The 25,878-nt window shown below is 38.8% G+C and overlaps 1 protein-coding gene across 1 annotated transcript; it reads left to right on the top strand.

Annotated features, from left to right (window-relative positions):
* Positions 1–3,688: 3,688 nt before the first annotated feature.
* LOC139963236 (scavenger receptor cysteine-rich domain-containing group B protein-like) lies at positions 3,689–25,878 on the top strand. Its single transcript, XM_071963852.1, has 7 exons — positions 3,689–3,830; positions 8,287–8,400; positions 11,339–11,644; positions 14,800–15,132; positions 20,801–21,133; positions 22,134–22,457; positions 24,061–25,878. Exons 2-7 carry the CDS (start codon positions 8,316–8,318, stop codon positions 24,762–24,764), a joined length of 2,085 nt encoding a protein of 694 aa, XP_071819953.1. The 5' UTR covers positions 3,689–3,830; positions 8,287–8,315; the 3' UTR covers positions 24,765–25,878.

Genomic DNA, 25,878 nt, shown 5'->3' with positions numbered 1-25,878 from the left:
AGGGGGACACCCCCTCCCCTTAGACCCCTCCCCCGATTTCAGTCACCACTTCCAGATCCGTCGGCAAATCAAATTTAACTTAAAATATACACCAGATTGCATCTAAGGACGTTTCAAAACTAAGAATTTTCAAAAGGGGAGGGGACACCCCCTACCCTTAGACCCCTCCCCCATTTCAGTCACCACTTCCAGATCCGTCGGCAATTGAAATTTGACTTAAAATATGCACCAGATTGCATCTAAGGACGTTTCAAATCTAAAAATTTGCCAAAGGGTAGGGGGCACCCCCTCCCCTTAGACCCCTCCCCCATTTCAGTCACCACTTCCAGATCCGTCGGCAAATCAAATTTGACTTAAAACATACACCAGATTGCATCTAAGGACGTTTCAAAACTAAAAATTTTCAAAAGGGGAGGGGACACCCCCTCCCCTTAGACCCCTCCCCCATTTCAGTCACCACTTCCAGATCCGTCGGCAAATCAAATTCTCCACACCCCCCCAACAAAAAAACCTTCGCTACGCCCCTGAACACATACATGGTCTAAAGTACTTTGTTACCAAAATACTCCATTAAATGATAGAAACGGCCCCATTTCGGGCGAAATGACCCTGCTGGTTGGGCGAAATGACCAACAAGGTTGGGCGAAATGGTAGGTAGTAAGTAGTAAGTTGAGTCTCGTCTATCTAACATGCTCAGTGATTAACCCGCTCCGCCACGTATCACGATCTTGCGCAAGGTTTATTGCTTCTTCGAAATTGTTAATATTAATGTCCTTGAATTGCGACTTTATTTTTCCAAGCAATGTAGTCACGGGCCTTCCAACTGGTTTAGCAGTATGTCTCAGTTCTTCTCTTAAAGCAACCTTTGCTGGAGCGTCCTCTTGAAGTCTTGCTACATGACCGAAAAATCTCAATCTTCTATGTGCGACTATCGATGACCAAGGTGTTTGGTTGGTTTCGTTGTAAGCTCATCATTTGATAACCAATTATTATTGGTCCATCTAATGTTGAGAATATTTCGAAGTAGTCTCCTTTGAAAAGTGTCAATTTTGCGATCAAGATCCTTCGTTGTGCCCCACAGTTCGCAATTGTACAAAAGAATACTCTTTAATAAAGTCTCAAAAATCCTAAGCTTAATGTTCCGGCTTATGTTTTTGCTTTTAAAAATGCTTGACAGTGTGTTGAAAGCACCGTTGGTTATACCAATTCTTCTGTTAATGTCTTCTTCGGTTCCCAGCAAGCTTCCAACATATTTACACTTCTTCCAACTGTCATTTCCTTTTCTTGTGATTGTAAATTTCTCAGTTTTTGTGCAATTGATTTTCAGATTTCTTACTGCCAGTTTGTCAGAGACTCGTTTTTTCGGGCGAAATGACCATGCTGGTTGGGCGAAATGACCAACAAGGTTGGGCGAAATGGTAAGGTTGGTCTAAATGGCAATTTGGGCGAAATGGTTGTTGGGCGAAGTGACTAGCTTCCGCTTGGATGATGAGCAGCAACAATTTACACATAGACAATGAAAAACAATAAATGCTTCCAAAGTTTTTTGGTACTGCAGCTACACTGGTAATTTTTCTGTGGGTAATGGCTTTAGTGTGAAGGTAAATTAGATGGCACTATACATAATCTATTTCTTTTAAATTATATGAAGTGATTCACTGTGCCCCATGATCAACTGTGCCCCGCAGCCCCACCCTCGCACTATATGACTAAATGCACGGTCGTAACAGTAACTGCTTTGAATTATTGTGTGAGGTTGAAAGGGGAGAGTAGTGTACAACTCCGCACCCCTATGATTCTATTGGGTACATAGTCATACCTATAATTGTATAGTCTACCTTTCTGCGGGATTTTCCCTTTTCGTGTGGCCGTATACCAAGAATGAACGTTGCTGGTTTCCGCTGAGTCATGAGTATTACTTCAGAAGTTCAGCTACTATTTAATACTGTACAACAGATATGAAAGTGTTGAATATCTGTAACTAGTTATAGTATTTGTACGCGATCTTACATACAGTTCATATCAATAAGTGAAGTTATTGGACAACTTCTTTTGATTCTTTGCAAGGTACGTTCACGGAAATCCATAAGCCAGGCTAGTTTACAAAGCCTAACACGTAGTCTATCGTTACGTAGCCTAAGCACAGAAATTATACATAGAAGCCACATCAATACGCTTTGCAAGGTTGATCGCGCCGTCTGGTTACACCCAAAACATTGACTCGCGCAAAGGGTGCCTACGTTATAACGAGGTTTCGACGGAATTCTAATCTTAGCGTAACAATATTTTACATTTTCAAATAGAGAAACACTGGATGCACTTGATCCAAAAAAAAAATGGTTAAGCCTATAGGCTTTTAAAGAATATGTCGCTTTATTAATGATTGGCATGCTGTTCCTATTTTTTACAACGTTCATGTCGTTATTGAATATTAATGCAGGCCTACAGCCTGTATGCCTATAAATGTGTATTGCAGCTAATTTAGCAGTCTTCCAAGGTACATTGTTGTCTACAGTTAACATTACAAGTAGTCTCTTTTTCTGTAATATATTATATTGTTTCATTTTGTAAATTACTCTTCAAATATTGTTAACTCTAAGATGCCTTTGGTGATGCATGGTGACAACATACTTACGGTAATCTTTAAGTTGTCATGAAATACAATTTATCCCTTCTTTACCTCAAAAAGGATGCATACATGATTTACCACAAACACTTTAATCTCATCATCATTTGCTTGGAAGGTAGCCTAGGCTTACAACAAGGCCTCTGTTGTGTTAAATCTTAGGCTTCTTAATATGCAATTAGGAGTAGCATGGTGGGCTCATAATGACACACTTAAGGAATTGATCAACTATCAAGGAAAAATCCAAATCAATCTTAACTGTATGCTTTGTGCAATTAAGCAGAATTTGGCCACAAAATGTCTGTCATGTCTATAGTTCTTTTATAATCCAAAACTGACACATCGATTTAAGCTAACTAAATAGGTATCATCAATTGACTATAGATGCTGTTTGCTATGCTGAGCCTCCAAGCTCAGATAGGTCAGGTCCCAAAGAGCTAGTGGTATCATAATTCATACTGAGGTAATTTTGGTTAATTTTAGGGAGTAAGCTAGACTTCCAAATACCAAAATCCTTGCAAAACTTGTGGGGAGGGGGGGGGAAGTGTTCAAAGCTTTAAAAAAACACAATTTGATCAGTACATACCTGAAATGGATTCAATTAAGCTTAAAAAATATGTGACTCTGATCAGCTTGAAAAGTTTAGGTTGCCTGCTGTATCGTTGCTAGTAATATTTTAAGGTGCGTCAATTACGTACGTGCTTTAATTATACAGCCTTTACTATATCTGGGTACTGTACTTCATTGTCTAACATGGAGACTACGTAAAAAAGCAATGTAGGTTAACACTTTTGTTTGAGTTGTTGGTCTTCAATTTGTTGCAAGGGACAAGCTGGAAGTGGCTTCTATAAATTTTGGTGAGCGTAAGGCCTAACATAGCCCTTTGCCAGTCTTGGCTAGGCCTAGGTGTATATTATTAAAGTCAGACTAAAGCCTATGCTACGTAGGATCACTAAATGACATTTTGGACACTTTGATTTATGTCTGGTATGGAAGTTCACTCAAAGGATAAGTTCACAAAACCCCAAACCAGCATGAACTACTATGAATTACTAATGGTAGGCCAGGCTAGGATTGTCAAACTTTACCAAAACCTACAGACTGTACTCAGTGCATTACCGGCAGCCCAGGCTAGGCCTTAGTTATGCTGGGTTACAGTCCTATGCTGCACCATATCAACAGACAGTAACATGTACATCTTCAGGTAAGCTACAATCAATATATTGTTTTGGATGTAGGACTGATCATTACTGATTTTGCAATGTTCATTACAGCATCGATCGACCATAGCAGATGGTCTCCAAACTCCAAAGATCACTCAATCAACAGATCACAGATCAACAAGTTTTTGATTTATTTCATTGCAAGACTAACCTAGCGTATATTATTGATTGTCATGCCCTTATTAGTCTGGGCGGGTTGATATAACTATTGGCCTCTGATGTTGTAATGTGAGCCTTTTCATGAGGTCTCAGAAGAGTTGCTATAAACAGTATATAAACACTTAAACAGTATATATACATGTATGTATACTAAAAGATTATCTTGACTCTCCTTAGGCCAGGAATAGCTTTCCTAACCCAAACTTCAGTTGTACACTAGCATGGCTTACAGTAGTTGCAAGATGCAATGATTTCACAAGTACTGACATTATATTCACATACAGTACTGTATAACCGAGGCATAGGTAATAAGATGTGTAGTAAAGATCAATTAGTTATAGGCCTAACACTAAAATACTATGTTTAAACACTGCTATGCATCTTTGAACTTATAACAATTTGACCATTATGCATAGCAGTTTGCGATGCCATACTGGATCAGTTCTGTGATAATGTATGTACATGTACGTTTTTTAGACCCTCCTACAAGCAGGAACTCACGAAGAAGCCATTATTGGCTTATCGAAGCCGCAAGCTGAACGAAGTCAGTCTCTTAGATTCATATTTTAACGTCCATGATTACGAATCGACAATTGTCAACAACTCTGTAACTGGACGACATACATTAATCTTGGTGTGACTCGAACTCTGGACTTTATGATTGAAAGGCACCCGCGTTAACCACTGAGCTAACACTCCTTAAACACATGAGTTCTTACCTGCGATAGACTGCGATATAAGCATTCCTTCAGTAAAAGCTACTGTACAGTATATGCACAGACACAGAACCGACACAGAAATGGCTTTGCTATTCAAGATGGCCGTAGTGTTAGCTGTTATCCATGGAACCTATGGACAAGCATACTGTATGTACTCTTGCTTGTAGACAACATCACTCAAGTTCATTACCTTTAAGTTCATGGTGGAATTAACTTCCTACTGTACTAGGTATGTGGATCCATCTTATTGAGTTATAAGAACAATTTCCATTTTTGTGAAGTTTAAAGGTCATTCATGGTCAGCAGAGGTCAAAGTCTGAAAACGTTGTAAACATGATAACTCAAAATGCACATATTTGTGGGATTTGATACTTACTTAGTAGATCCAGCATGGTGAGTGCAAGATCCCTATCAAAATTGGTAGAGGTCAAATGGGGTCAACATGTGTAACAGTTTGTAATCCTTGTCAACATGATAGCTCCAATGAAAGCTACAAGTAATCTGTGAGTTCTCCAATGCTATAATTGTCTTTTGGTGAACATAGTTTTGTCCAGGTCAGTTTAGTTTTGTGAATGGACTCAACATAACATAAATCTCAAGTGATGTTCAACGATATAAATATAGTTATTTGGGAAATGAAATATTACTTGATAATCTTATGTTTACTGCTGTAAACACATTCAAGTGATCCACATCAGTTTTCACAGCTCTGAGCTTCAAGGGCTCAGAGCAAGTTATCTCAACTGGTCAAAACTTGGCTCCAAGGGTAAACCAGGTTATATCTCATACAGTCTCAAAATTGGCCATATTCTCAGTGATTCATACCAGATGACTTTGGCAGCATGTTGTGAAAATATTTCACAGCACTGTTATAACAATGGCTTGTAACTCTCAATTCCTTAATAACAATAGCATAAAATTGGTAAAAGAAAATGTCCATTTGCTCAATATGTTGAGAATCTGTGTGTTTATTTTTCATCTCTAGATAGGAAGACTGTGCACTCTTTCTGAATAATTAAACATTTTGGAATAAAAATTCTATACTGTAAATTCCTTTACAGTACTACTGAAATAACATCTGTGTGTTTATTTTTCATCTCTAGATAGGAAGACTGTGCACTCTTTCTGAATAATTAAACATTTTGGAATAAAAATTCTATACTGTAAATTCCTTTCGTACCACTGAAATAATTCTTTGCTGCCCACAAGTGAGTGAATAAATGAGATGGACAACTCTGATCTTTTCAGGTTCTCACTTAATTCTTGGACAAATTTAACTCACTTGCTCTACAAATGTCAGATAGTTATGTGGAATTTTGAGCAAATTTTATAATGTAACTGAAACTCTTGGAATGTTTTGGTTCTGGACTTTGTAACCTGTAGCCATTGAATCAGTTGCCTATCTGGTGAATGTGTGTAAACCTTTGAAGGCAAGAAATCACATTGCCCTCTGGCTTCCTGTTCCTACTGTACAGTACTTGCTGACATTTGGCAACTCAGATTCCAATGGCATTGTGGGAAAGCTGTGCAAGATTGACCAATGTACCCATACTTGAGCAATCATATTTCTTGCATAAAGGGGGGGGGGGGGGGAGGGTGGGATCTATGCAATCTCTTTTAGCTCTCTAATTAGCAAAATGACCACGAAGAAATATCTACAGTATATATATTGGCTTCAGTCTCCTGTCTTCTATAGTCAATATTTCATAAAACTTTCTTGAAATCGAGAACATTGTAAGTGCTATTAAGGTGTGCGTGTTCTGTGTTTGCATCGTATGGCATTTCAAGTGTTTCATTGATTAAATTTCTTTCTTAGTATTGTTCGCCTAGGCACCTAGGTTAACTAGGCTGAACGTTCATAACTAGTACAAAATACAACAGTAATTAGCATACACAGTAAGTACTGTGAACTTTACATGTTCAAAGACCTTTGTATACATTACAGTTGACTGTTACTTTGAAATTGATAGGTTTTTTTTTTTGCTTTAACTGGTGGTACCATAGTACTGTTCATGTAATGTATTAATAAAGAGTGACAATCGAAACCTTTTACTCTGGTTTAAGCTTTCAACCACTAAATCCCTCCCCAGGAAGAGAATGTCAAAATACACTGTACTTTATGCTACCATAAGATGAGTGTTATACGTGTATAAAAGTATACTACTTAGTCAGTCATATGTTTTGTGTGTGCAAATGCTTTACACATGCATGAACAAAATTAATCAATAATTTCATGAACAAAATTAATCAATAATTTCTATTGATTTAGTTGAAAAAACTAGTTTCCAATTTTTGAGATGTGAACAAAACTCTGGTAGGGATTAATTCAAGTCTTTCAAATTTGAATATTATGAAGCACTTTGAGATGTGAAGAAACTCTGGTAGAAATCAAACCAAGTCTTTCGTATTTGTTTATATTTTTGAAGCACTTTAATGCAGCTCAATTCTCAATTTACCATTAGCAAGTCTGCAATACCATGATATTGAAAATAAAATAAAATTTAACGTACAGTATATACTGTATAGACAAGCACTTTGGCAGGTGGCTATAGGTATTGTATTGCACTGTCATGCCTCAGATGATTCAGCACCTAAAGGAATTTCGTTTTGTAATTTGACTCAATACATACGCCCACAATCTATTGTTATGCATTTGGTGCCATTTCATATCAAGTAAACAGCTGTATACTAGTACACACAGAACACTGTCTCATTGGGAGTGTTCACTTTTAAAAAGGGAGTGAAGACTCGCGCACAAAGAAACCTCTGATGCCAGTCATCTGACCTAGTTTCGAATGAGGTGTAACAGAAGTGTTAGACACCACCATCAGTCCCAGAAAATATACACACAGCTTGCTACTGTCAGTATTAGACCCTAGTGTACAGTCAATACATGCAGCTTCCAGCTACTGTATGGTCAATACCCACAACACAGTAGCAGCAATGGACTCAGATCCAGATTAAAGATAACAAGGTATCACGTTTCATTACTGTCTGCATTTTGTAGGATTAAGAAAACAACTTCACTTGCAAGCAACAGAAAGTTAACTTTTTCAGAGGGCGGCACGCAATTTTGGTCTTCAATTGATGTATAACATAGTCTATGCTGTGTTAAACAAGCAGCTAATGTACTGTACAGTAGGGTTGATCAAATAAAAGTATATTCCATTTTGGTTTGATAGTCATAATGTATAGCCAAAATGGGCTGCCATTGATTTTGAGGCAAGAGGAATGGATGCGATGGTGCATTATTTTGTCCATGTTGGATTTCATTCATACAGTACTTGGAATGTACTGTAGATCCACCACCTTATTGAATATAAGAGCCCTATTCCTAAGTTCAAAGGTCATGAGAAGTCAACATGTACAGTAGGTAAAAGTTTAGTGAAAATTATAAGTATCAGAAAGCTCAGCTTTACAGATGAACATCCTACTGTTCATGTTACTGTAGGGCAAGGAATGCTTTCTCATACAAAATATTGGTGAGGCATCACTCAGCCAGCCACTCAGTCAGTTAGTTTTTATTTTTATATTTTTTGTGCTTCTTCTTCCTTTTCAGTCGGTGAGTTACTACTGTACTGTATACTGATGGAATTAAAGGGAGTCATGAAGATAATGATATTCTTGAAAGTGATATTGCTGAGTCATATTTTTAGCTGTGCTCTCGGTCAAGGTAAGTGGGACGGTCAAGTACAGTATGCATGAGTGGATGTGGTAGCAAATTATACCTGTACACTGTGGAGCTTCTACAACTGCACATTAGGACAGACAAACAGAACACTGCTATTGGAATGAACCTTCATTTGCAATTTATGTATGTATGTATGCATGTATTTTAGATCCTCCTGAAAGCAGGAACTCGCGAAGAGGCCTCGTTGGCTTATCAAAGCCGCAAACTGACCGAAGTCAGTCTCTTACATTCATATTTGATGTCCATGATTATGTCAGGAAAACTAATGTACGAAAACTATGCCAGGAAAACTAATGTAGCGGATAAAGGCTGACAGGAATTTTACTTGATTACTGTCGTATTCCAAAGATGAATACCATGTTACGCCACAAACCAGCACATTTAGCTTTAAAGGTCGTAATTGTCATGCATTCCATAAAGACACACAAAGGATTGCCAATCATGGCTGCCTCAATCATTCTTCACAGTGTTGACTGTTCCCTATGATCACATCATTATGATGAGGTATACCTACAGTACAGTCATTCTTTTCCACAGGAATTAACCCATTGGTAGAGAATGAGAAAATTAAACTAACTTATAAAGAGGTCAAGAGACACTCCATCAGGATATAATGTTTTGTAAACAGAAACTGGTCTCCATAGCGTAACACTGTACACCCAAGAACACTTGACAACAGTAACTAGGCAGTTTGAATCAAAGGATGATTTCAATATTGTTAACTGTGTTTATTGACATACATACAGTACTGTGTATGGCACATATTAATAAAGTCGTTATGAATAGAATTTCAGCATGTCACGTACCTCTCGTTCTGTTCTGTTTAATTGGAGTTTGGCAGGTCACGTGCAAGAGCATGCATCTATGCACAGTTGTTGGTGTGTATTACATTTGGAGGTTTGTGGCAATGCATTCATGACACAGTGTAGACCATGTATTTCATGTAGAAGATCTTTGTTTACACAGCATGGCTGCAACGTCTCCGGACTGTTACTGTACCTTGTTTCAAAAAATGTCTTTAATTTTGCTGATTCTTTACCACAGGGTTTATTCCTGTGAAAAAGAATAACCTCTTAATAATGTGGTTACAGAAGGAAAGCTTTCAGCACCGAAAAAAAACAAAAATGATTGCAATATGGTACTGTAGTTGTCAGTGAATAAATTGACATCTACAGCACTTGTGCAGCTTCACACAAAAGACACTGAGCACTTTTCTACATGTACAGTATATACAGATCTCTATTGGTGATAATGATTCAGCCTACAGTAGCTGCAGCAAGGGCAATCTTCAACTCTACAGTTTTTTGTTTTAACATAATGGATAGACAGACAGACAAATAAACTGACCAGCTGACTGGCTGGCTGACAGATAGACCGGCTGACTGGCTGGCAGAAAGACAGATAGATAGATAGACTGACTGGCTGACAGACAGACAGACTGGCTGACTGACAGACAGACAGACAGACAGACAGACTGGCTGACTGACTGACTGACAGACAGATAGATAGGCTGACTGACTGGCTGACAAACAGACATACTGACAGACAGACTGACAGATAAATAAATAAAGAAAGATTGATTGATTGATTTATGCTTAATAATTAACACAATCCAAGAAAGGTACAATACTACCTTACAGGTGAACTCAGCAAACATATTCAGAGGTGATAGGATAGTGCAGTTGAAAATTGATTTGAATTTGAAGAGTTTTTTATTTGATTTTTGATTTTCAGTGAAGTATTAATGCAAACATGTTTGATGTCACAGAAACACAATTGACAGTGTTGTATGTTTTTCTTCAAAATGTACTGACTTTTAATGATGACTTTAGTCATAAGTTTAATCTTGATATGTCGTAAACCAAAGGACAAATTGGAGTGCTATTAATGTTTCAAAATTCATGTTGTTAAGACTTTCAGCTTTCAATTAGCTAAAACTCTGGAATTAAAGCTATTAAAATGATGATAATGTCAGATTCTCAGTGAATTCCTGTTAATGTCAATCTGTTTTTTAATTAATTGTATTACTGTACCTTCAACCAAAACATATCCTTTAAACTTCATATTAACTAGAGGGTGTGTTAGTCCTAGTAGTCCGGCCACTTTCATTGATGGTCTGTGTTAGACTTAGGTAGTCCAGCCACTTTCATTGATGGTCTGTGTGTTTGACAGTAGTCTAGCTACTTTCACTGATGGTCTGTGTGTAAGTTTAGTACAGTAGTCCAGCCACTTTCATTGATGGTCTGTGTGTTAGACTTAGTAGTCCAGCCACTTTCATTCATGGTGGATGTGTAAGTCTTAGTAGTCCAACCACTTTCATTGATGGTCTGTGTGTTAGTCTTAGTAGTCCAGGCACTTTCATTGATGGTATGTGTGTTAGTCTTAATAGTCCAGCTACTTCCACAGATGAGCTTCAAATTTTGAAAGGGTCATTTCTCAAGAATTAGACGAAACATTGAAACTCAGTCACTCTAAACTGAGAGGAAAGTGTGTTTGACAGTCTACAACCAAATTTATTTCGTGCAAAAAGTCACCCATTTACATTGGGATGCATCATCACAATATGAAAACTACTGTATAGCCAATGTGTCTATTTGTAAATTCACATTCTCATAGAAAAAGTTGTTCAGAATCCAGTGCAATCTAAATTAAAAACAATAGATTGAAAACTTAAACATGTGCAACAATGACGTCACTCCTGTTTGTTTCAATGGCATAAATATGACAATGCAATTATATAAAAATATCACAATGATTTCACGAGGATGCTTTTACACTATGTTTCTCTTTCAACAGTCGAAAAATAAATGTTCACTTGGACTGTCCTTTTAATCTGTCAACAGCTGCATTTGTTTAACGTGCTGTACACTTTGCTTCCGAATCTGCAAGTTTTTGTAAAGTTACATGCTGTCCCTTTCAGGTAATGGTGACTTGCGACTACAGGACGGATCAACATACGAGGGTAGAGTTGAAATATACTACGATGGTAGCTGGGGAACTGTTTGTGATGATGGTTGGACTTTAATTGATGCAAACGTTGTCTGTCGTCAGCTTGGACTAGGAGATGCTGAAGACACTCCTCCATTTGGTCAAGGCGATGGAGAAATCTGGCTGGATGAAGTCTCTTGCTCTGGTTACGAAAGCCGCTTAGACAGTTGTTCTCACAGAGGATGGGGAGTTCATAATTGTGCCCATAATGAAGATGCTGGTGTCCGCTGCAGTATAGGTAAAGTGGAAACATTTCATATGGATGCATTAACCACCCACCATAGCACTTTGTGAGATTTTGGGAGGTGGGATGGAACATTATAGGCATGGCTGAGGTTAGCTCAAACTTCAGTGGGTGAGAGTTTCAAGAGAAATAACTAGAGTCGTCATACATAGTTAGGAAGCTGATGACATCCTACAGAAAACTGCCTAGATAGTTGTTTCACAGTGGTTGGGGAGTTGAAAATAGTGACCATAATGAAGATGCTGGTGTCTTCTGCAGTACAGGTATTTATGTGAATCATTCATAAGTATGCAATACTCACTCTAGGCTTTCATGAGCTTTTGAAAGATGAAATGGGATACATACAGTATAGAGTGAAAGTTGCAAGAGGAATATAAGGATAACTGCATTTCATATGTATCTTTTTAAGTCACAATTGGGTACATACTGTACAGTATGTACTGTATATTATATATGCCTTAAATGCTTAATTCATAGCTTGTTGACAAAAATACTCTAATATACATAGTTCAATTCAAGGCTTTGCACAGTTTTTAAGTTGATGTACATGATGCAAATTGCAGGCCCCTCATAATGAGTTTAAGAACACTGTTGCTTTTGAATGGTGTTAGATTTTTTTTCTTTTTTGAGATTTTAAAGCACAGTAATTTTGTAAGACTCAGACATAGGAACTATATTTCTCTTGAATGTATCTGAAAGCCCAAGCTGGGGTCCAGATGCATTTTTAATGGAACCCCAGTAACCTGCACCATTTTCATAAATTACTTGCTCAGCTCGGAGACATAAAAGCACAAAATATAAATGTCAAATAAAGTTCTGAAATACAGTAACCTACTGTACAGTATTTCACCTTGTCTTTTGTGTGTATTGACGATTGTAAACAGAATTCTACCGTTCATCTTTCTCGTTTTACCTCAAGCTATGAAATTATTAGTATCTGGACTACCATTAAAAATCATATTAATTAAATTTGAACCAAACCAGATATATTTTCACAATTCAAACTACATTTTATAAGTACAGTACTGTACTTTCATGTCCTGATTCACAGCACTCTGTAAGTACAGTATATGAATATCCTTTTACTATCAGATAAAGGTTAGGAAAAGTTCATGCTGTCAATACATCTGCTTTGAAGCATGGTACTGATGGGAGGACAGTTTAGAGAGGTATTAGCATTAGAAAACTGTCCCAATCGCTCGCCCATCCCACCCCACACAAAATAGAGCTCCAACTGTATATGGGCCTATGAGTTTACACAATAATTGCTAAATTCCATGGTTAAGAAAGTTGAAAGAAATTAAGTTTATCAACTTCATTTACTGACTTTTGAACTTCGTAAAAAAAAAACGTCCTTTACTACTCTGAAAATCAGTAGAGAAATTAGCAATTGTGTACGAACAGTAAGTTGGTACACCTTTCAAATTTTACGAAAGTTCGAGCAAAATACTTTCGAAAAATTCACGCGAAACTGGCATATCGTGCTAAATGCAACTAATGTCATGTAGACAAGGCTCTAGTACACCCATTTATGAATAAACCATACGACCACATCTGGCGGGGGGAAAAGAAAGTATTTTCTAGAATTTCCACAAAAAAAAAGGAAAAATTAATATCCTACCATAGTTAAGTGTATAGTAAATAGCCTAACCACTTCGCCGGTTACGGATCTCACGTAACAACAAAAACACAACTAATTGTATTTTGCGAAGTTGACGTTTTCTACAAGGACATGGAAACAATATTTAGCATTCAGTTAATCATGCCAAGTGGCCTAAAACATGGGATTAAAAGGTTTACTTTCATAAAGATAGCCATACTGTAGCTATCGGGGCCTTGATATCGTGCTATGTCTGTATGGTATAGACTCGTGTATCATGGGGAATAGAATGTTTTGTTCATGCGGAGGAGTCGGTTGGCTTGAGGTGTTTTACTTACCTTAATGTTACGGGTATATATACTTTTCTTGAACGTCTAAGATAATATTTTGCATAACTTTACCGATCCTTTACTGACTTACCTAATTCTAGAGTGGAGCCAAAATAGTTTACTCCATGAAAAGTTTTTTGGAAACATGCCAAAAATGTTAACAAACAGGTGTTAGACAGGGGGGTTGTTTGGAAGGTACCTGGGAAAATTCGCAGCCCATGTACAGTATGCCTACGATGATGTTTAAGTAGGGGTAAACACTGCAGTTGTAAACTGATGTACGTATAGTAACATTTTCACCGAATAGTAACTTATATCTCTAACCACATGGCAGCCTAACACACTAAGTCAATGGGAAAATCAAGCATTTAAACCATCTGTTTATTCGTTGAATTTGTGTCGCAGTTAGCTTCAGAGATCAACGTTACGGTCGATGTTCTCTCTTTAACATACATATGTGGCATAGCTTAACTATTGTTTTGTTTAAATTCTGGTTTGTCAATATGGGTTTTCTGAAGTTCTTGGGGGCATATATTTAATGCAATGGCTGATTCAGTTTTTAATTCATAGTTACGTACCACTCGTTGAACAAGGCTCATAATGTATAGGCCCAGGTAAAGGCTGCTTTTATCGAACTTTCGAGTAGCGGAGTTTCACAATTGTTCATAAGAGACCCAAGAAATTTTATTTGTGAGGTTTGATAACGTGGAAGATTTGCAAGAATTACAGTATATAAAGTACTGAATCTCGGACATTTGGTAGTGGCGGATTTTAGTGTATAAGTCCTTTTGCAACATAAACTACCGCTCTATTGACTGTCAAAACCGCAAAAGTTAATCCGGTCACTTGGCCAAGTTTGCTCATTGTTTGTAAAGAATAACCAGCCTTGTGTTGTCAGGACGCTGTGCTCATTACTCCGGCTGGCAACCAGCGTGTGTGCATTCAACCATGGGACCAATATGCACATGCATAATGAGCAAGGGGTGCGAGATTTCCGCCGGCCCGGAACCGGCGGTTAGATTTGCGAGGCTTCCCTTATGCTGTGTTCTCATCTTAATATACACTTAGTATGGTCCATCTCATGTGGCTGGTATATGCAGTACAAAGTAAATCATTATTCATCTTCCTTTGGGTTATTATAACAGTTCATTTGAATTCAATGTAACAACCAAATAAGCCAAATTTGAATGAAATGTCATCAATATTTGTTTCCTCATCAGGTAACCCTGTTACCAATGTTCGTCTTGTCAACGGATACTCTACATCAGAAGGAAGGCTAGAGATCTTGTATAATGGCCAGTGGGGAACAGTTTGTGATGACAGTTTTGATACTGACGAGGGGAACGTTATTTGCCGCCAACTTGGCTACACCGGAGTTAGCCAGATCCATTCTAATGCGTACTTTGGTGAAGGAGTTGGGCCTATTTTGGGAAGTATTAACTGCTATGGATTATCTTATGAGCTGGAGTGGACGGATTGCAGCATTTATAATTGGGACACAGGTATTTGCTCACACAACGAAGACGTTGGACTGACATGTCTTGAAGCTACTGGTAAGTGCCACACATGCCATACTTTATACATATATCTTTACACGCATGCTTCTTGTTTGTGTATATATAGTGGTTGTAATGCCTACAGTAGATGTTAATCCGTAATGTGCTGTCTATAATTATTCTTATAACATGTCGGCTCTCCAAAATGTTGGTTTATTGCAATCTTAAGGACTTTGTGATACTGTACATAGCTGAATAGGTCTGGTGAATCTTTGAATGATGCTTCAAATACTTTGGGTGCTGTTGTCTAGTACCTTTGTTATTTAGATAGTTCTAAGAACGGTAAGTCGGGCCTTACACTGATAACGTCGAACCGAGCGTGAAACAGGAAATAATCAGGAAAAGCGGATATTTGATAATATATATCTTTTTCATTGATTCTGAATAAAACAATAACTTTGGTTAATTAAAATGTACAAAATAAATATAACTACGGAGCCTACTGTTCTACGTCCGTAGACTTCGGATGATAAACTTTAACTCACCGATATGTCTTTAGGAGACACTTAGACCCCTCATTCCAAAATAATAAATTACGACGCGATGCACAGGGCACACGCTCTGCCCTTGAACCAGATTGGTCTAAACTTACAGCTAACCCCCCACCCAACTCTTGATTGGTTGAGTGCCAACCTGATATGCAGATGAGCACATGCAAATGGGCACTCAACCAATTTGAACCAGTTTGGCTGTCTTCCAACCCCACAAACCGAATCATTTAAAGCAAAACATCTGTATACGCACATAATAGCGCGTCACACATAGTACACTACACCACAGAGCAAATCACCAAAACGCGAGCCATGTGTGACGTCATAATAACAATAACAAACTAGAATACGCTTCACACCTTGTAGCTCATTAATGGAAGATTGATGCAGGAAAGATGTTCTACTAATCCATAGAGTGATCAACAATTTGAAACCAATAATCTTTTACTTAGTGAGGCTATTTTGGGATATTAATCCCACACTGAATAAGTCCAGGTGACAATTATGTTGTTGATCTGTGTTATCCCACCACTGGTCATCAGTCCTGTCGTAAAGAGGCCATGACATGAAAAATTCAACTAATCGAGGTAACTTCCTCTGAATCTACGAGAAAATCTATGTTCAAAACTATTCTTGTTACCTTCAAAACCTCAAGGACTACTTTGAAATTAATGTTTTAATATTCGCATCCGAAAACAGACCTCTGAAAAATGCGATTTCAAAACAAGACAACGATGACGTCATATTAGGAACACAAGTGCCATGGCCAGGCATGTACTGGATGCGCGACGATCATACGGTCACACATACACGCACATTTACACTGAGAGAACAACCACCGTATTACGCTATATACAGTATATATTGTTAGAAATTTCAAGGTTTTTACAATATGTTGTAAAATATCCGGGAGAAATGCTGGTCCGTTGTGTTGTTGGGGCTGCAGTAATGTCATTACCCATGCAATTAGCCTTCATCTATGGCCGAAGGACAAAAACACACGGCGATTATGACCAAGTTAGTGCAGAACACCAGCGCCGATTCCACTGGGCCTAGCCTGTATACAGCTCCGTATGTAGCAAACACTTCACGGAAGCAGACTAAAATCCCTCCTTTCTTATGAAATGAAACAAATGGGCTTTAATGGGTCGACATAAACTCTGAAGACCAGATCGGGGAACAGGAAAACTCAAGTGGGACAAGTGGCGATCCTTTGGAGGAAGCGCGGCCGAGCACTAGATTTCCTCCGATAGGGTTACGGGGGAAGCAGTTCCACGAACTGCTTAGTAAGTTTCCCGCTCTTTTTTAGCACACACACTATCGGAAGATACATATTGCATTTTCATGTAATTGTTTCATCTTCTTTTCAAATGTATTCGTTGTATTCACATGTTGTCATGCTTTTATAGTTGTTTTTCTCCATTACCCTCTCCCTTGTCACACTCTTGTTACCACTTGTGGGTTGGTTTTGTTTGACCATTTTTGTAACATATTTTGTAATCTGCAAGCCACTAAGGAGAGCACTTTTTTAAGGTAACGTAACATTCATCTACTCTCTGTAGCTTACTTCGCCTCCCTTTGTTTCTCTCCCTTTGCTCTTTTTAGTTTATGTTTAATTACATTACGACTAGGGTGTGTCGTTATACAGTATACCAGGTTTACCAGGTATTTCCTTCATACCCATACCAATGGTATTGAGATCTGTCATCAATGAATTTACCGAAAATAACCTTGAATATCTGGTAAAAATATTACCCAATAAATATACCAACCCAGATAATACACACGAACTTGAGGAAGTTCCCGCTGAGTACTGTTTATCGAGTATAACTTACCACCCCAAGTTAACTGTAGACAATCTTGCTGCACCTGTTGCTTACTGTACCAGACAAAAGGTCAACAAAAGGGCACGCTGATATGTTTCTTGCGTTATCACCTTCAACTATAGTTTTTAAAGCTAACTTCAGCCATTCACGAGTACTGATAGGTCACATTTACACACGATAATATGGAACAGTCTACATTGGGGTGAGGGGGAGTACAGAATAGAGCACAACAGCACCTGTTGGAGGTTTCGAAACACATTTTTTATTACACAAGGAAAAAGGGATTGGACGGCATGTGAACGTTTAAACAGCCAAATTGTCGTTTGTTTAAATGTGTTTTTTGGACCGGGACTTCCATGTATACATACAAGCTAAACGAAATGTAGGGTCAACAGTCTAATTTTTCCATGATTGAAGTAGAAAATGCACAAAGAAAAGTTTTTCACAGCTTCATATCTTGGGGTCATTTTTCCCCTCACTTTAGGCTATATAATTACTTCCAACCATAATACATGGTCATACCCCCTGCATAGCATTTGAAACACAGAATACTTTTTGTCCAGATGGAGAATCTTCCTGAAACTTAGATGTAATTGTAATATCCCCTCCCCAGAAACTATGATCAATTGTCCTACCCCCAGTCCATGCTATTAAGCCAATTATGATAATTATTCCAGAGAGTATACAGTGTAGCTGGGTGAAAAAAAAGACGGAGAGACAGATTCCGACGGAGATCCTTGTACGGAGTAGAAGAAGGAGAGAATCTTTACATAGAATGTTAAGACTGATTAAACGAGCTCTCGATCAGATCCACAAGACATACAGTAGGGAGAGAAGAAGATACCCCCAGCCTCTGATGAGTCTTTTGAGATACTGTACTGCGAGCCTCGCACATCACAGGCAAGCAAAATGTAACTAAGGCATTGGCATAGGAAATGTGCAAAGAGTGTTCAGCATCCTTAGCAAACCAATGATAAGATCTATTTGCAACACAGGCAAACTCCAGACCTTCTGCGCCAGGCGGTTCCACCCACGAGCAAATCACACAGATGCCATGTCTCTCTCATAGGACTTCCTGGAAGCTTAAATCTTACCACCACTATGCGTGATTGGCCAGGTCCTGAAAAAGATTCCAACAGCAGATTCATTCTAAAAGCCCCGTTCTGGCCTCGTAGACCCGGTACAGGGAGATCCTCCAGCTCCTCATGGACACCCGGCGCTCCTGCGGGACACACCTCACCTGCTCTCAGAGACAGGGAACACTCACATCAAGGGCCTTGCAGTTAGTTGTCTGGAATGTCTCCTGTCTACCCTCTGACAGAGAGGTTTTTTGGGGGCAGCTGCCGCAGTGGCAGCCGACACTAAAAAGGGAATGACATTACGATAATTCCCACCTGCGGAAGTAAGGGGAGTGGTGCCAACCAAGACAGGTACTGCTTACAGTGGCCACCCTACCACAAGTACAGTAGCTGATTTCCTCCACTCCTTTTTCTTAGGAGAGCAAGCAGGTCTTGACAATAAAGAATTACAGGTCGGTCATCACAGCTTTACCCCAGGGTTTTCCGGATGGTCCCACGCCAGGAATAATACAGACATCGCTCAGCTCATTAGAGGGATGGCAAACAGGCACCCGCAGATCAGACGGCTATCCACTTTTTGGGGGCTTTCAGCAGTGCTGTGGGCCTTGACGAAACCACTGTATGAACCAATACCGGCTGCATCTCTGGCGGCCCTGACTAAGAAAACACTTTTTCTCATCACAGTGGCATTGGCAAGTAGAAGGAGCTGTCTCCATCAGGTTCGCGATTCATGGGGTGAGGATGGTCCCAACCCATCCTTCATTGCAAAGAACCAGGCTCATACTTTCCTGCCAGGGGATATCTTTATCTCAGAGGGGGAAAAAAAACTTTTTTGTCAGTGGTCAAGCCAAGCAGTGGTGCCCAGTCAGAGTAAATAGATCTACACAAGACAAAGCATCTAAGATGGTCAACAGCATCCCTCTTCTTTCTTCCGCAAGCTCCTTACTCAGTGGCATCGAAGGATACCTTGTCCCACTGGATAGAGGAGGCGATTGGTTCCTTTGCGACTGGAAATGCCAGACCAAGAGCCCTTGATATCAAGGAAGATGGTTAATGCTGGTGCCTTTCAACCATATATGGTCCCGAGTCCAAGTCACTCCAAGATTAATGTATGTTGTCTTGTTACAGAGTTGTTGAAAATGGACAATTCATAATCATGGACGTTAAATATAAATCTAAGAGACTGTCAGCTTGCGGCTTAGATAAGTGAATGATGGCTTCTTCACAAGTTTCTGCTTGCAGGAGGATCTAAAATACATACAAACAGAACATACAAGTCACTGCTGCCATACTTTGCTGGCATCCTGATCGAAGATATTCTCAAGGCGGCAGCATGGAAGACACCAACTAGTTCCTTTGTTATTTATCCTACGTTTTACAGGCTGAGGCGGCATTTGGAAGAACAGTGATGCGAGGTTTGGTGGGAACTAGGTCTCAACCCTGGGGCCTCCCATCATTGGGCAGTTCCACTTGGAGCTAAGGTTGGGAGGAGACAGGTAAGCGAGGAGTGAAGTAAATACCACAAAACTAACTGGTTTGGGTATTTACCAGTGACAAGCTTACCTGTCTCCATTCCTGCCTCCCTCCCCTGAGGGGGGCGGGACACAGCCAGACTGGGGAGTGGTTGTTGGATCAGACTCATGACTCTGTGCACTATACATGATAGACTATATGATATAAATGATACACTATACATGATAGACTAACTACTCAGGGTCATCGACCATGTCTATCAGTGAGTGTAACTTTACTTCCTACAGGTATAACTTAACTGAAACTAAGGCGTCAAGCTTAAACAGGGTTAAAGCTAAGGGAATTTCAATCAGGTCTTAGGTTTCTTGTAAGGATAAGGGTAGGAACGTCTGCTCTGGAGGGCGACCCCTATCCCCCACTAGAAGGCATTAAGGACTCATTGTTAGGATGTTTCCACATTGACCACTTTGGGAGGGTAGTGGTCTCATGAGAGGGAAGGGCAATGACCGGAGGTGCCAATCATAGAGGGCTCATTGTGTTAAAAGCTTACCAGGACATTCCAGGCATGGTATAACGTAGTGCTAAGGTTGTGAGGAGACAGGTAAGCTAGTCACTGGTAAATACTCAACCAGTAATTTTTGGGGTCTACACTTAAATTGGTCCATCTCATGTGGGTGGTATGAGCATTACAAAGTAAAATCTACATTCATCCTTCTTCATTGATTTTCAATGTAACAACCAAATTAGTCAAATTTGAAATATTAAAAAATGTCATCAATATCTGCTGCTTCATCAGCTATCCCTGTAACCAATGTTCGCCTTGTCAACGGATACTCTACATCAGAAGGAAGGCTAGAGATCTTTTATGAGGGCCAGTGGGGAACAGTTTGTGATGACAGTTTTGAAACTTCAGATGCTGACGTTATTTGCCGCCAACTTGGCTACACTGGAGCTTCCGATGTTTATTCTAATGCTTACTTTGGTGAAGGAGTTGGGCCTATTATGGCAGGTATTGACTGCTATGGATATACCTATGAGCAGCAGTGGACGGATTGCAACATTGACGATTGGGACACGAATAGATGCACACACAGCGAAGACGTTGGATTGACATGTTATGGAGCTACTGGTAAGTGCCACACATGCCATACTCTCTGTATATCAGTACACACACACTTCTTCTTTGCATTGGTTGTAGCGCCATCTATGTAAACCTGCAACAGCAATCTACTTGGATATGTTTAGCTTGTCAGCTTTACAAACTGTTGGTATATTTCAATCTGTGAGTGGCTAATTAAGCCTGTCATTAGTAATGAACTTAGTTGAATTCCACTAAAGTTTTGCAGCTCAGTCAAAATATGAGAAGAAAAAAACTACATTAATATGATATACCAAAAAGAATATTGTGATGGTTTGTGACTGTCATGGCACTGGCAAACTTCTATACAATGACCACTGATTTTCAGCAAGAAAGCAAAGTTTTTAACATGTTGTGCTTGCATACCTAGCCATCTGTATGTCATACTATAATCTCCCAGTTCTAAAAAGCTTCCAGTCAATTTCAATCCTCTTGCTTCTTTATACAATCAGTTAGTTTCAGTTGTATTCTGATTACAAAAGTGATGATTGCAAATATATAAAAAGTCACTTCAGGTGATATTTTAGGCACTGTTCCCATGATGGTTGTTTGTTTGTGTTTGTTTGTTTCTTCTTTTTTTTGGGGGGGGGGGGGGTGGGGAGACTTTCCATTACTTTGTGATGTGACCATGACTGGTTTTCATTCTTAGTTTCAGGATGCCTCATAAATCTTAACATAATATTAAGAAAAGGAAGTGCTTTTGTGTGCAGTGGAGGTCATAGGTTACTTGAGGGGAGAAGCTAGGGCTGTCAAAATGTGGAAACATTGTTAAGACAGTATCTGAAGTAAGGTAATTCTGACATGTCTCAAAATGCAACTGATATTAAAAAAAAATTGTATTTTTGGTTCGTATGTCAAGCCCATTCATATACAGTACATACTGTATATCTGCAATTTGTACCATGTGTTATCAGTATGTCCTGATTAGTTGTTTATTTTGTTATCAAGTATGTTATACTGTACATATGTTTTATTGCTACACCCATTCCAGGGTCTGGAGATGTACGACTAATTAATGGTTATACTCCAGGCGAAGGAACCGTCCAGATATATTACAATAACGAATGGGGAACAATCTGCGATGACAATTTTGACCTACAAGACGCTCATGTGATCTGCCGCCAGCTTGGCTATAGTGGAGCTCTGGAGTACCAATCCAGTGCTTACTATGGTGAAGGAGATGGACCCATTCTGTATGATATAGATTGCAATGGTTGGGAGGACAGCTGGAGGGATTGTTACTTCTATGACTGGGGGACCAGTTCCTGCTCACATAGTGAAGATATAGGAGTACAATGTACACATGATAGTATTGGTGAGTATCAAAGGGTTTATGTATTATAGCGAGATCTCCTGTATACCCATCATTTTATTGGTTACGATGTTGAAGGCTCAGTAACCTTTGCAATCGTGCTGGCGTGTGTGGGTGCATGTGTGGTATGCATAGCTTGTAAACATGATATCTTAAGATGGGTAACCTCTGCAGTTCTCATATGTGGCAATGTGGCTTCTAAATTATTACAAGAACCCTATTGCTTTTTTACATTTTATACAATTTGATGTAGGTCAGAGTTCATTGAAGGGTATGAGGGCTTGAAACATGAAATGCTTGTAAACAAGATATCTCCAGATAGGAAACTTAATTGGCTTTCATATTTTGAGTGCAACTTCCCTATAATGCGTACAAGAATCTTATTGTTTTTGGTGGAGGTCAAAGGTCGTTTGAGGTCATCAAAGGTCACACTCTGAAAAGCCTTGTAAATATTAAACTTGTAAAACTGGATATCCCAAGATAGGTTATATGATATGGAATATATTTGGCTTGTGTCCTTCTTATAGTGAGTACAAGAACCCTATTATTTTTGGGTGGCCGTCAAAGGTCATTTTGGGGTCAGTAGAGGTCCGAATGTCAAAATATCAAATGGATGTCATCAGGTTAACTATTACAAATGCAAATTCAGCATTAGAGTGACCATGCAAAATAAATTACCAACAACAAACATTGTCCCTCTGTTTTTCTTTCATTGTTGTGGTATTATGTCACACAATTCCCTGTCATCAAACCTTACAAGCACATGACTCTGTGTAAATTAATACTGCTCTCCATCTGTGGTATTAACTTCAGCCAGGGTTATTAGCTACCAAATGACTCTTGTGCTGCATATGTAATGCATTTAATGGGAAGTAACCACTGGGAGGGGGTTCCCTCTGCTTTTATTTTCCTTTATAATATATAATTCATGCTTCCAAAGAGTAGAACAATATAAAGTTAAAGTGTATTTGATAATGAAGCTCTAAAATACATTATAATTGCATCACATTTAAGGGACAAATATCATTAAATTTAAAGTCAAGCTTTTGAAGATGATATGCCATCAGACATCTGTAATTAATGTCGTTTGTAGAACTGTTGCCCGTATTCGCATGTCAACCATATGTTTACAACAATCAATATTTCATTTGTGAGTGACTACTATAGGTCTGTTAGTTTTGTTTCTTTTATAATCAAATTTGGCAATTGCCATTGTGGCATACATACCATTGGTCCATCAAAATACACTGATAAACATAAAATATAATTGAGAATAAATACAATAACTATAATATATACTAATAAGAGTAAGCAAAGTACGTAGATGTTTATGGTTAATCCATATTCCTCAGCTTTTGCACTGCTTCAAACATTCCTCCATTAACTATTGGCAGTTACAAGCTCCTGGTCTATCATTGGATTTGTGTTACTGTTGCGGCACACACCATCGATTAATAAATATTTCTTTAAAATAAATCTGATTAATTATAAAAATGGCGAAACAAGGTTAATCACATGCATTAAGCAGACTTTGTGTTAAGATTATATTATATGGTTGTCTTTGCATTATCCTTCAAGATTCTTAATTAAATATATTCACATACAGGATCCATTTCTGTCACTGGAATAGTGGTCACTGCAATCATTGTCATCTTAATCGGCGTCTGTTGCTGTAGTATCTGTGCTGCTGTGATAAAGAATTCAAGGCAGCCAAGATCTTCAGCAACTGCTGCGGGGACTCACCAACAGGTGCCCCATCAGACAAATCAGATGGCTGCGATGCAACCACTCCCGACATCAGGTCAAACAGCCCAAACTGCAGTGGGAGGTAATCCACCCGCATACCAGGAAGTGATGTCTAGCCCTATGAAGTATCCACCACCAGGCACTCAGAGTAACCCAGCATATCCCCCACAGAACTATCCTCAACAACCAACTGCAACCCAACCAGCCATTGTTCCTTACCCTACACAGGCAGCTCCATACCCACAGCAACCCACTGGTGCCCCAAACCCACAGCAACCAACTGTTGCCCCATACCCACAGCAACCAACTGTTGCCCCCTACCCACAGCAACCCACTAATGCTCCTTACCCACAGCAACTCCCTAATGCTCCATACCCACAACAACCCACTGTTGTTCCTGCTCAGTCATACCCAGCTGCTGTGCCTCAGGGGTACCCTCCTCAGAATAATCAAGCAGAGCTGTACCCACAACAGGGTAACCCGACAGTGGCACAGAATGGAGAGTTGAACAATGTGTCACCCTCAGCGCCACCAATGCAGCCTCAGAGTGATCAGCCTGAGTAAAAATCTCATATCACATCAAGAGTAGAAACTGACCCCATATATGAAGGACCTTCTGACAGCGGCCCTGTACTAACCGTTGTGTTCAAGAAATAATGTAGTACTATAATGTTTGTATTGGGGAAATCCATTTGGATCTGGTCTTTTTCTACTTGCTCATATTCACCATTAGCGTTTAAAGGGAATTTTTCTTTTTGATAGTTTTTTTTTTTGCCTTGTATGTATGTGATAGCTTGTTTGTAAACACAATAACACCTAACATTAGCTTCTACCTTAATGAGCAGAAGTAATATTTTTCAGTGGAGGATAATTGTCAGTAAAAATTAATGTCTGAAAAATTGTAAATTTATGAGCTCTAATGTATTAAGGTGCTTTGATGTACTTCATACTTGGTATATGGATCCAACTTATTGAGTATAAATATATCATATTGTGTTCTTTTGAGGTCAAAGATCAACACAGGTCAAAGTCTGAGCTTTGTGAACTTGTTAGTTCTAATATTAAAGCTTGCATGAACTTGACATCTGGTATTAGGATCCACCTTATTAATAAAACTCTTCTTGTGTGCAAAAAGGTATTGAGCAAAGTTTATTAAGTTATAATAAGTTCCATATCAATATTTGATTCATGGTACCATTGTGACAACAACCAATTTTAATATTGCAGAGGCTGATATCACCAACAGTTACTATGTACTTTCTTTTTTCATTCGATAATTTGAAGTCCTAACTAATGAAAAAAGGTCGAGGTTTTAAGTGAACAATATTTTTGAATGGTATATTAGATCCACTTTGTGGATAATGCCTTTTTTTCAGAGGCTAACATCAGTAGGTACAGTAGCTGTTTTTCATCTTCATGTTTTGGAGTCAAATATTATGATCAAAAGTTGCAATATTGAGAGAACAATATATTTGTTCTTATGAGACTTTTGTAGATTTTGTGACTATTTTAGAGGCTACTATAACTGAAATGTCATTATTTGGGACTTATTTTATCTGTATTATAATTGTGATAGTTTTCACCAAGGCATCAAAAATTTGTCACTATAATCATATGCAAAAATAGGCAGGGAAGATCATAATGTACGTTTGAATAAGTAGAGTATGTGATTGAGTTT

The sequence above is a fragment of the Apostichopus japonicus genome, chromosome 21, assembly GCF_037975245.1.
Source record: "Apostichopus japonicus isolate 1M-3 chromosome 21, ASM3797524v1, whole genome shotgun sequence".
NCBI lineage: Eukaryota > Metazoa > Echinodermata > Holothuroidea > Aspidochirotida > Stichopodidae > Apostichopus > Apostichopus japonicus.
Note: the sequence above shows the minus strand (reverse complement) of the source record. Positions and strands in the feature narration are given on the sequence as shown.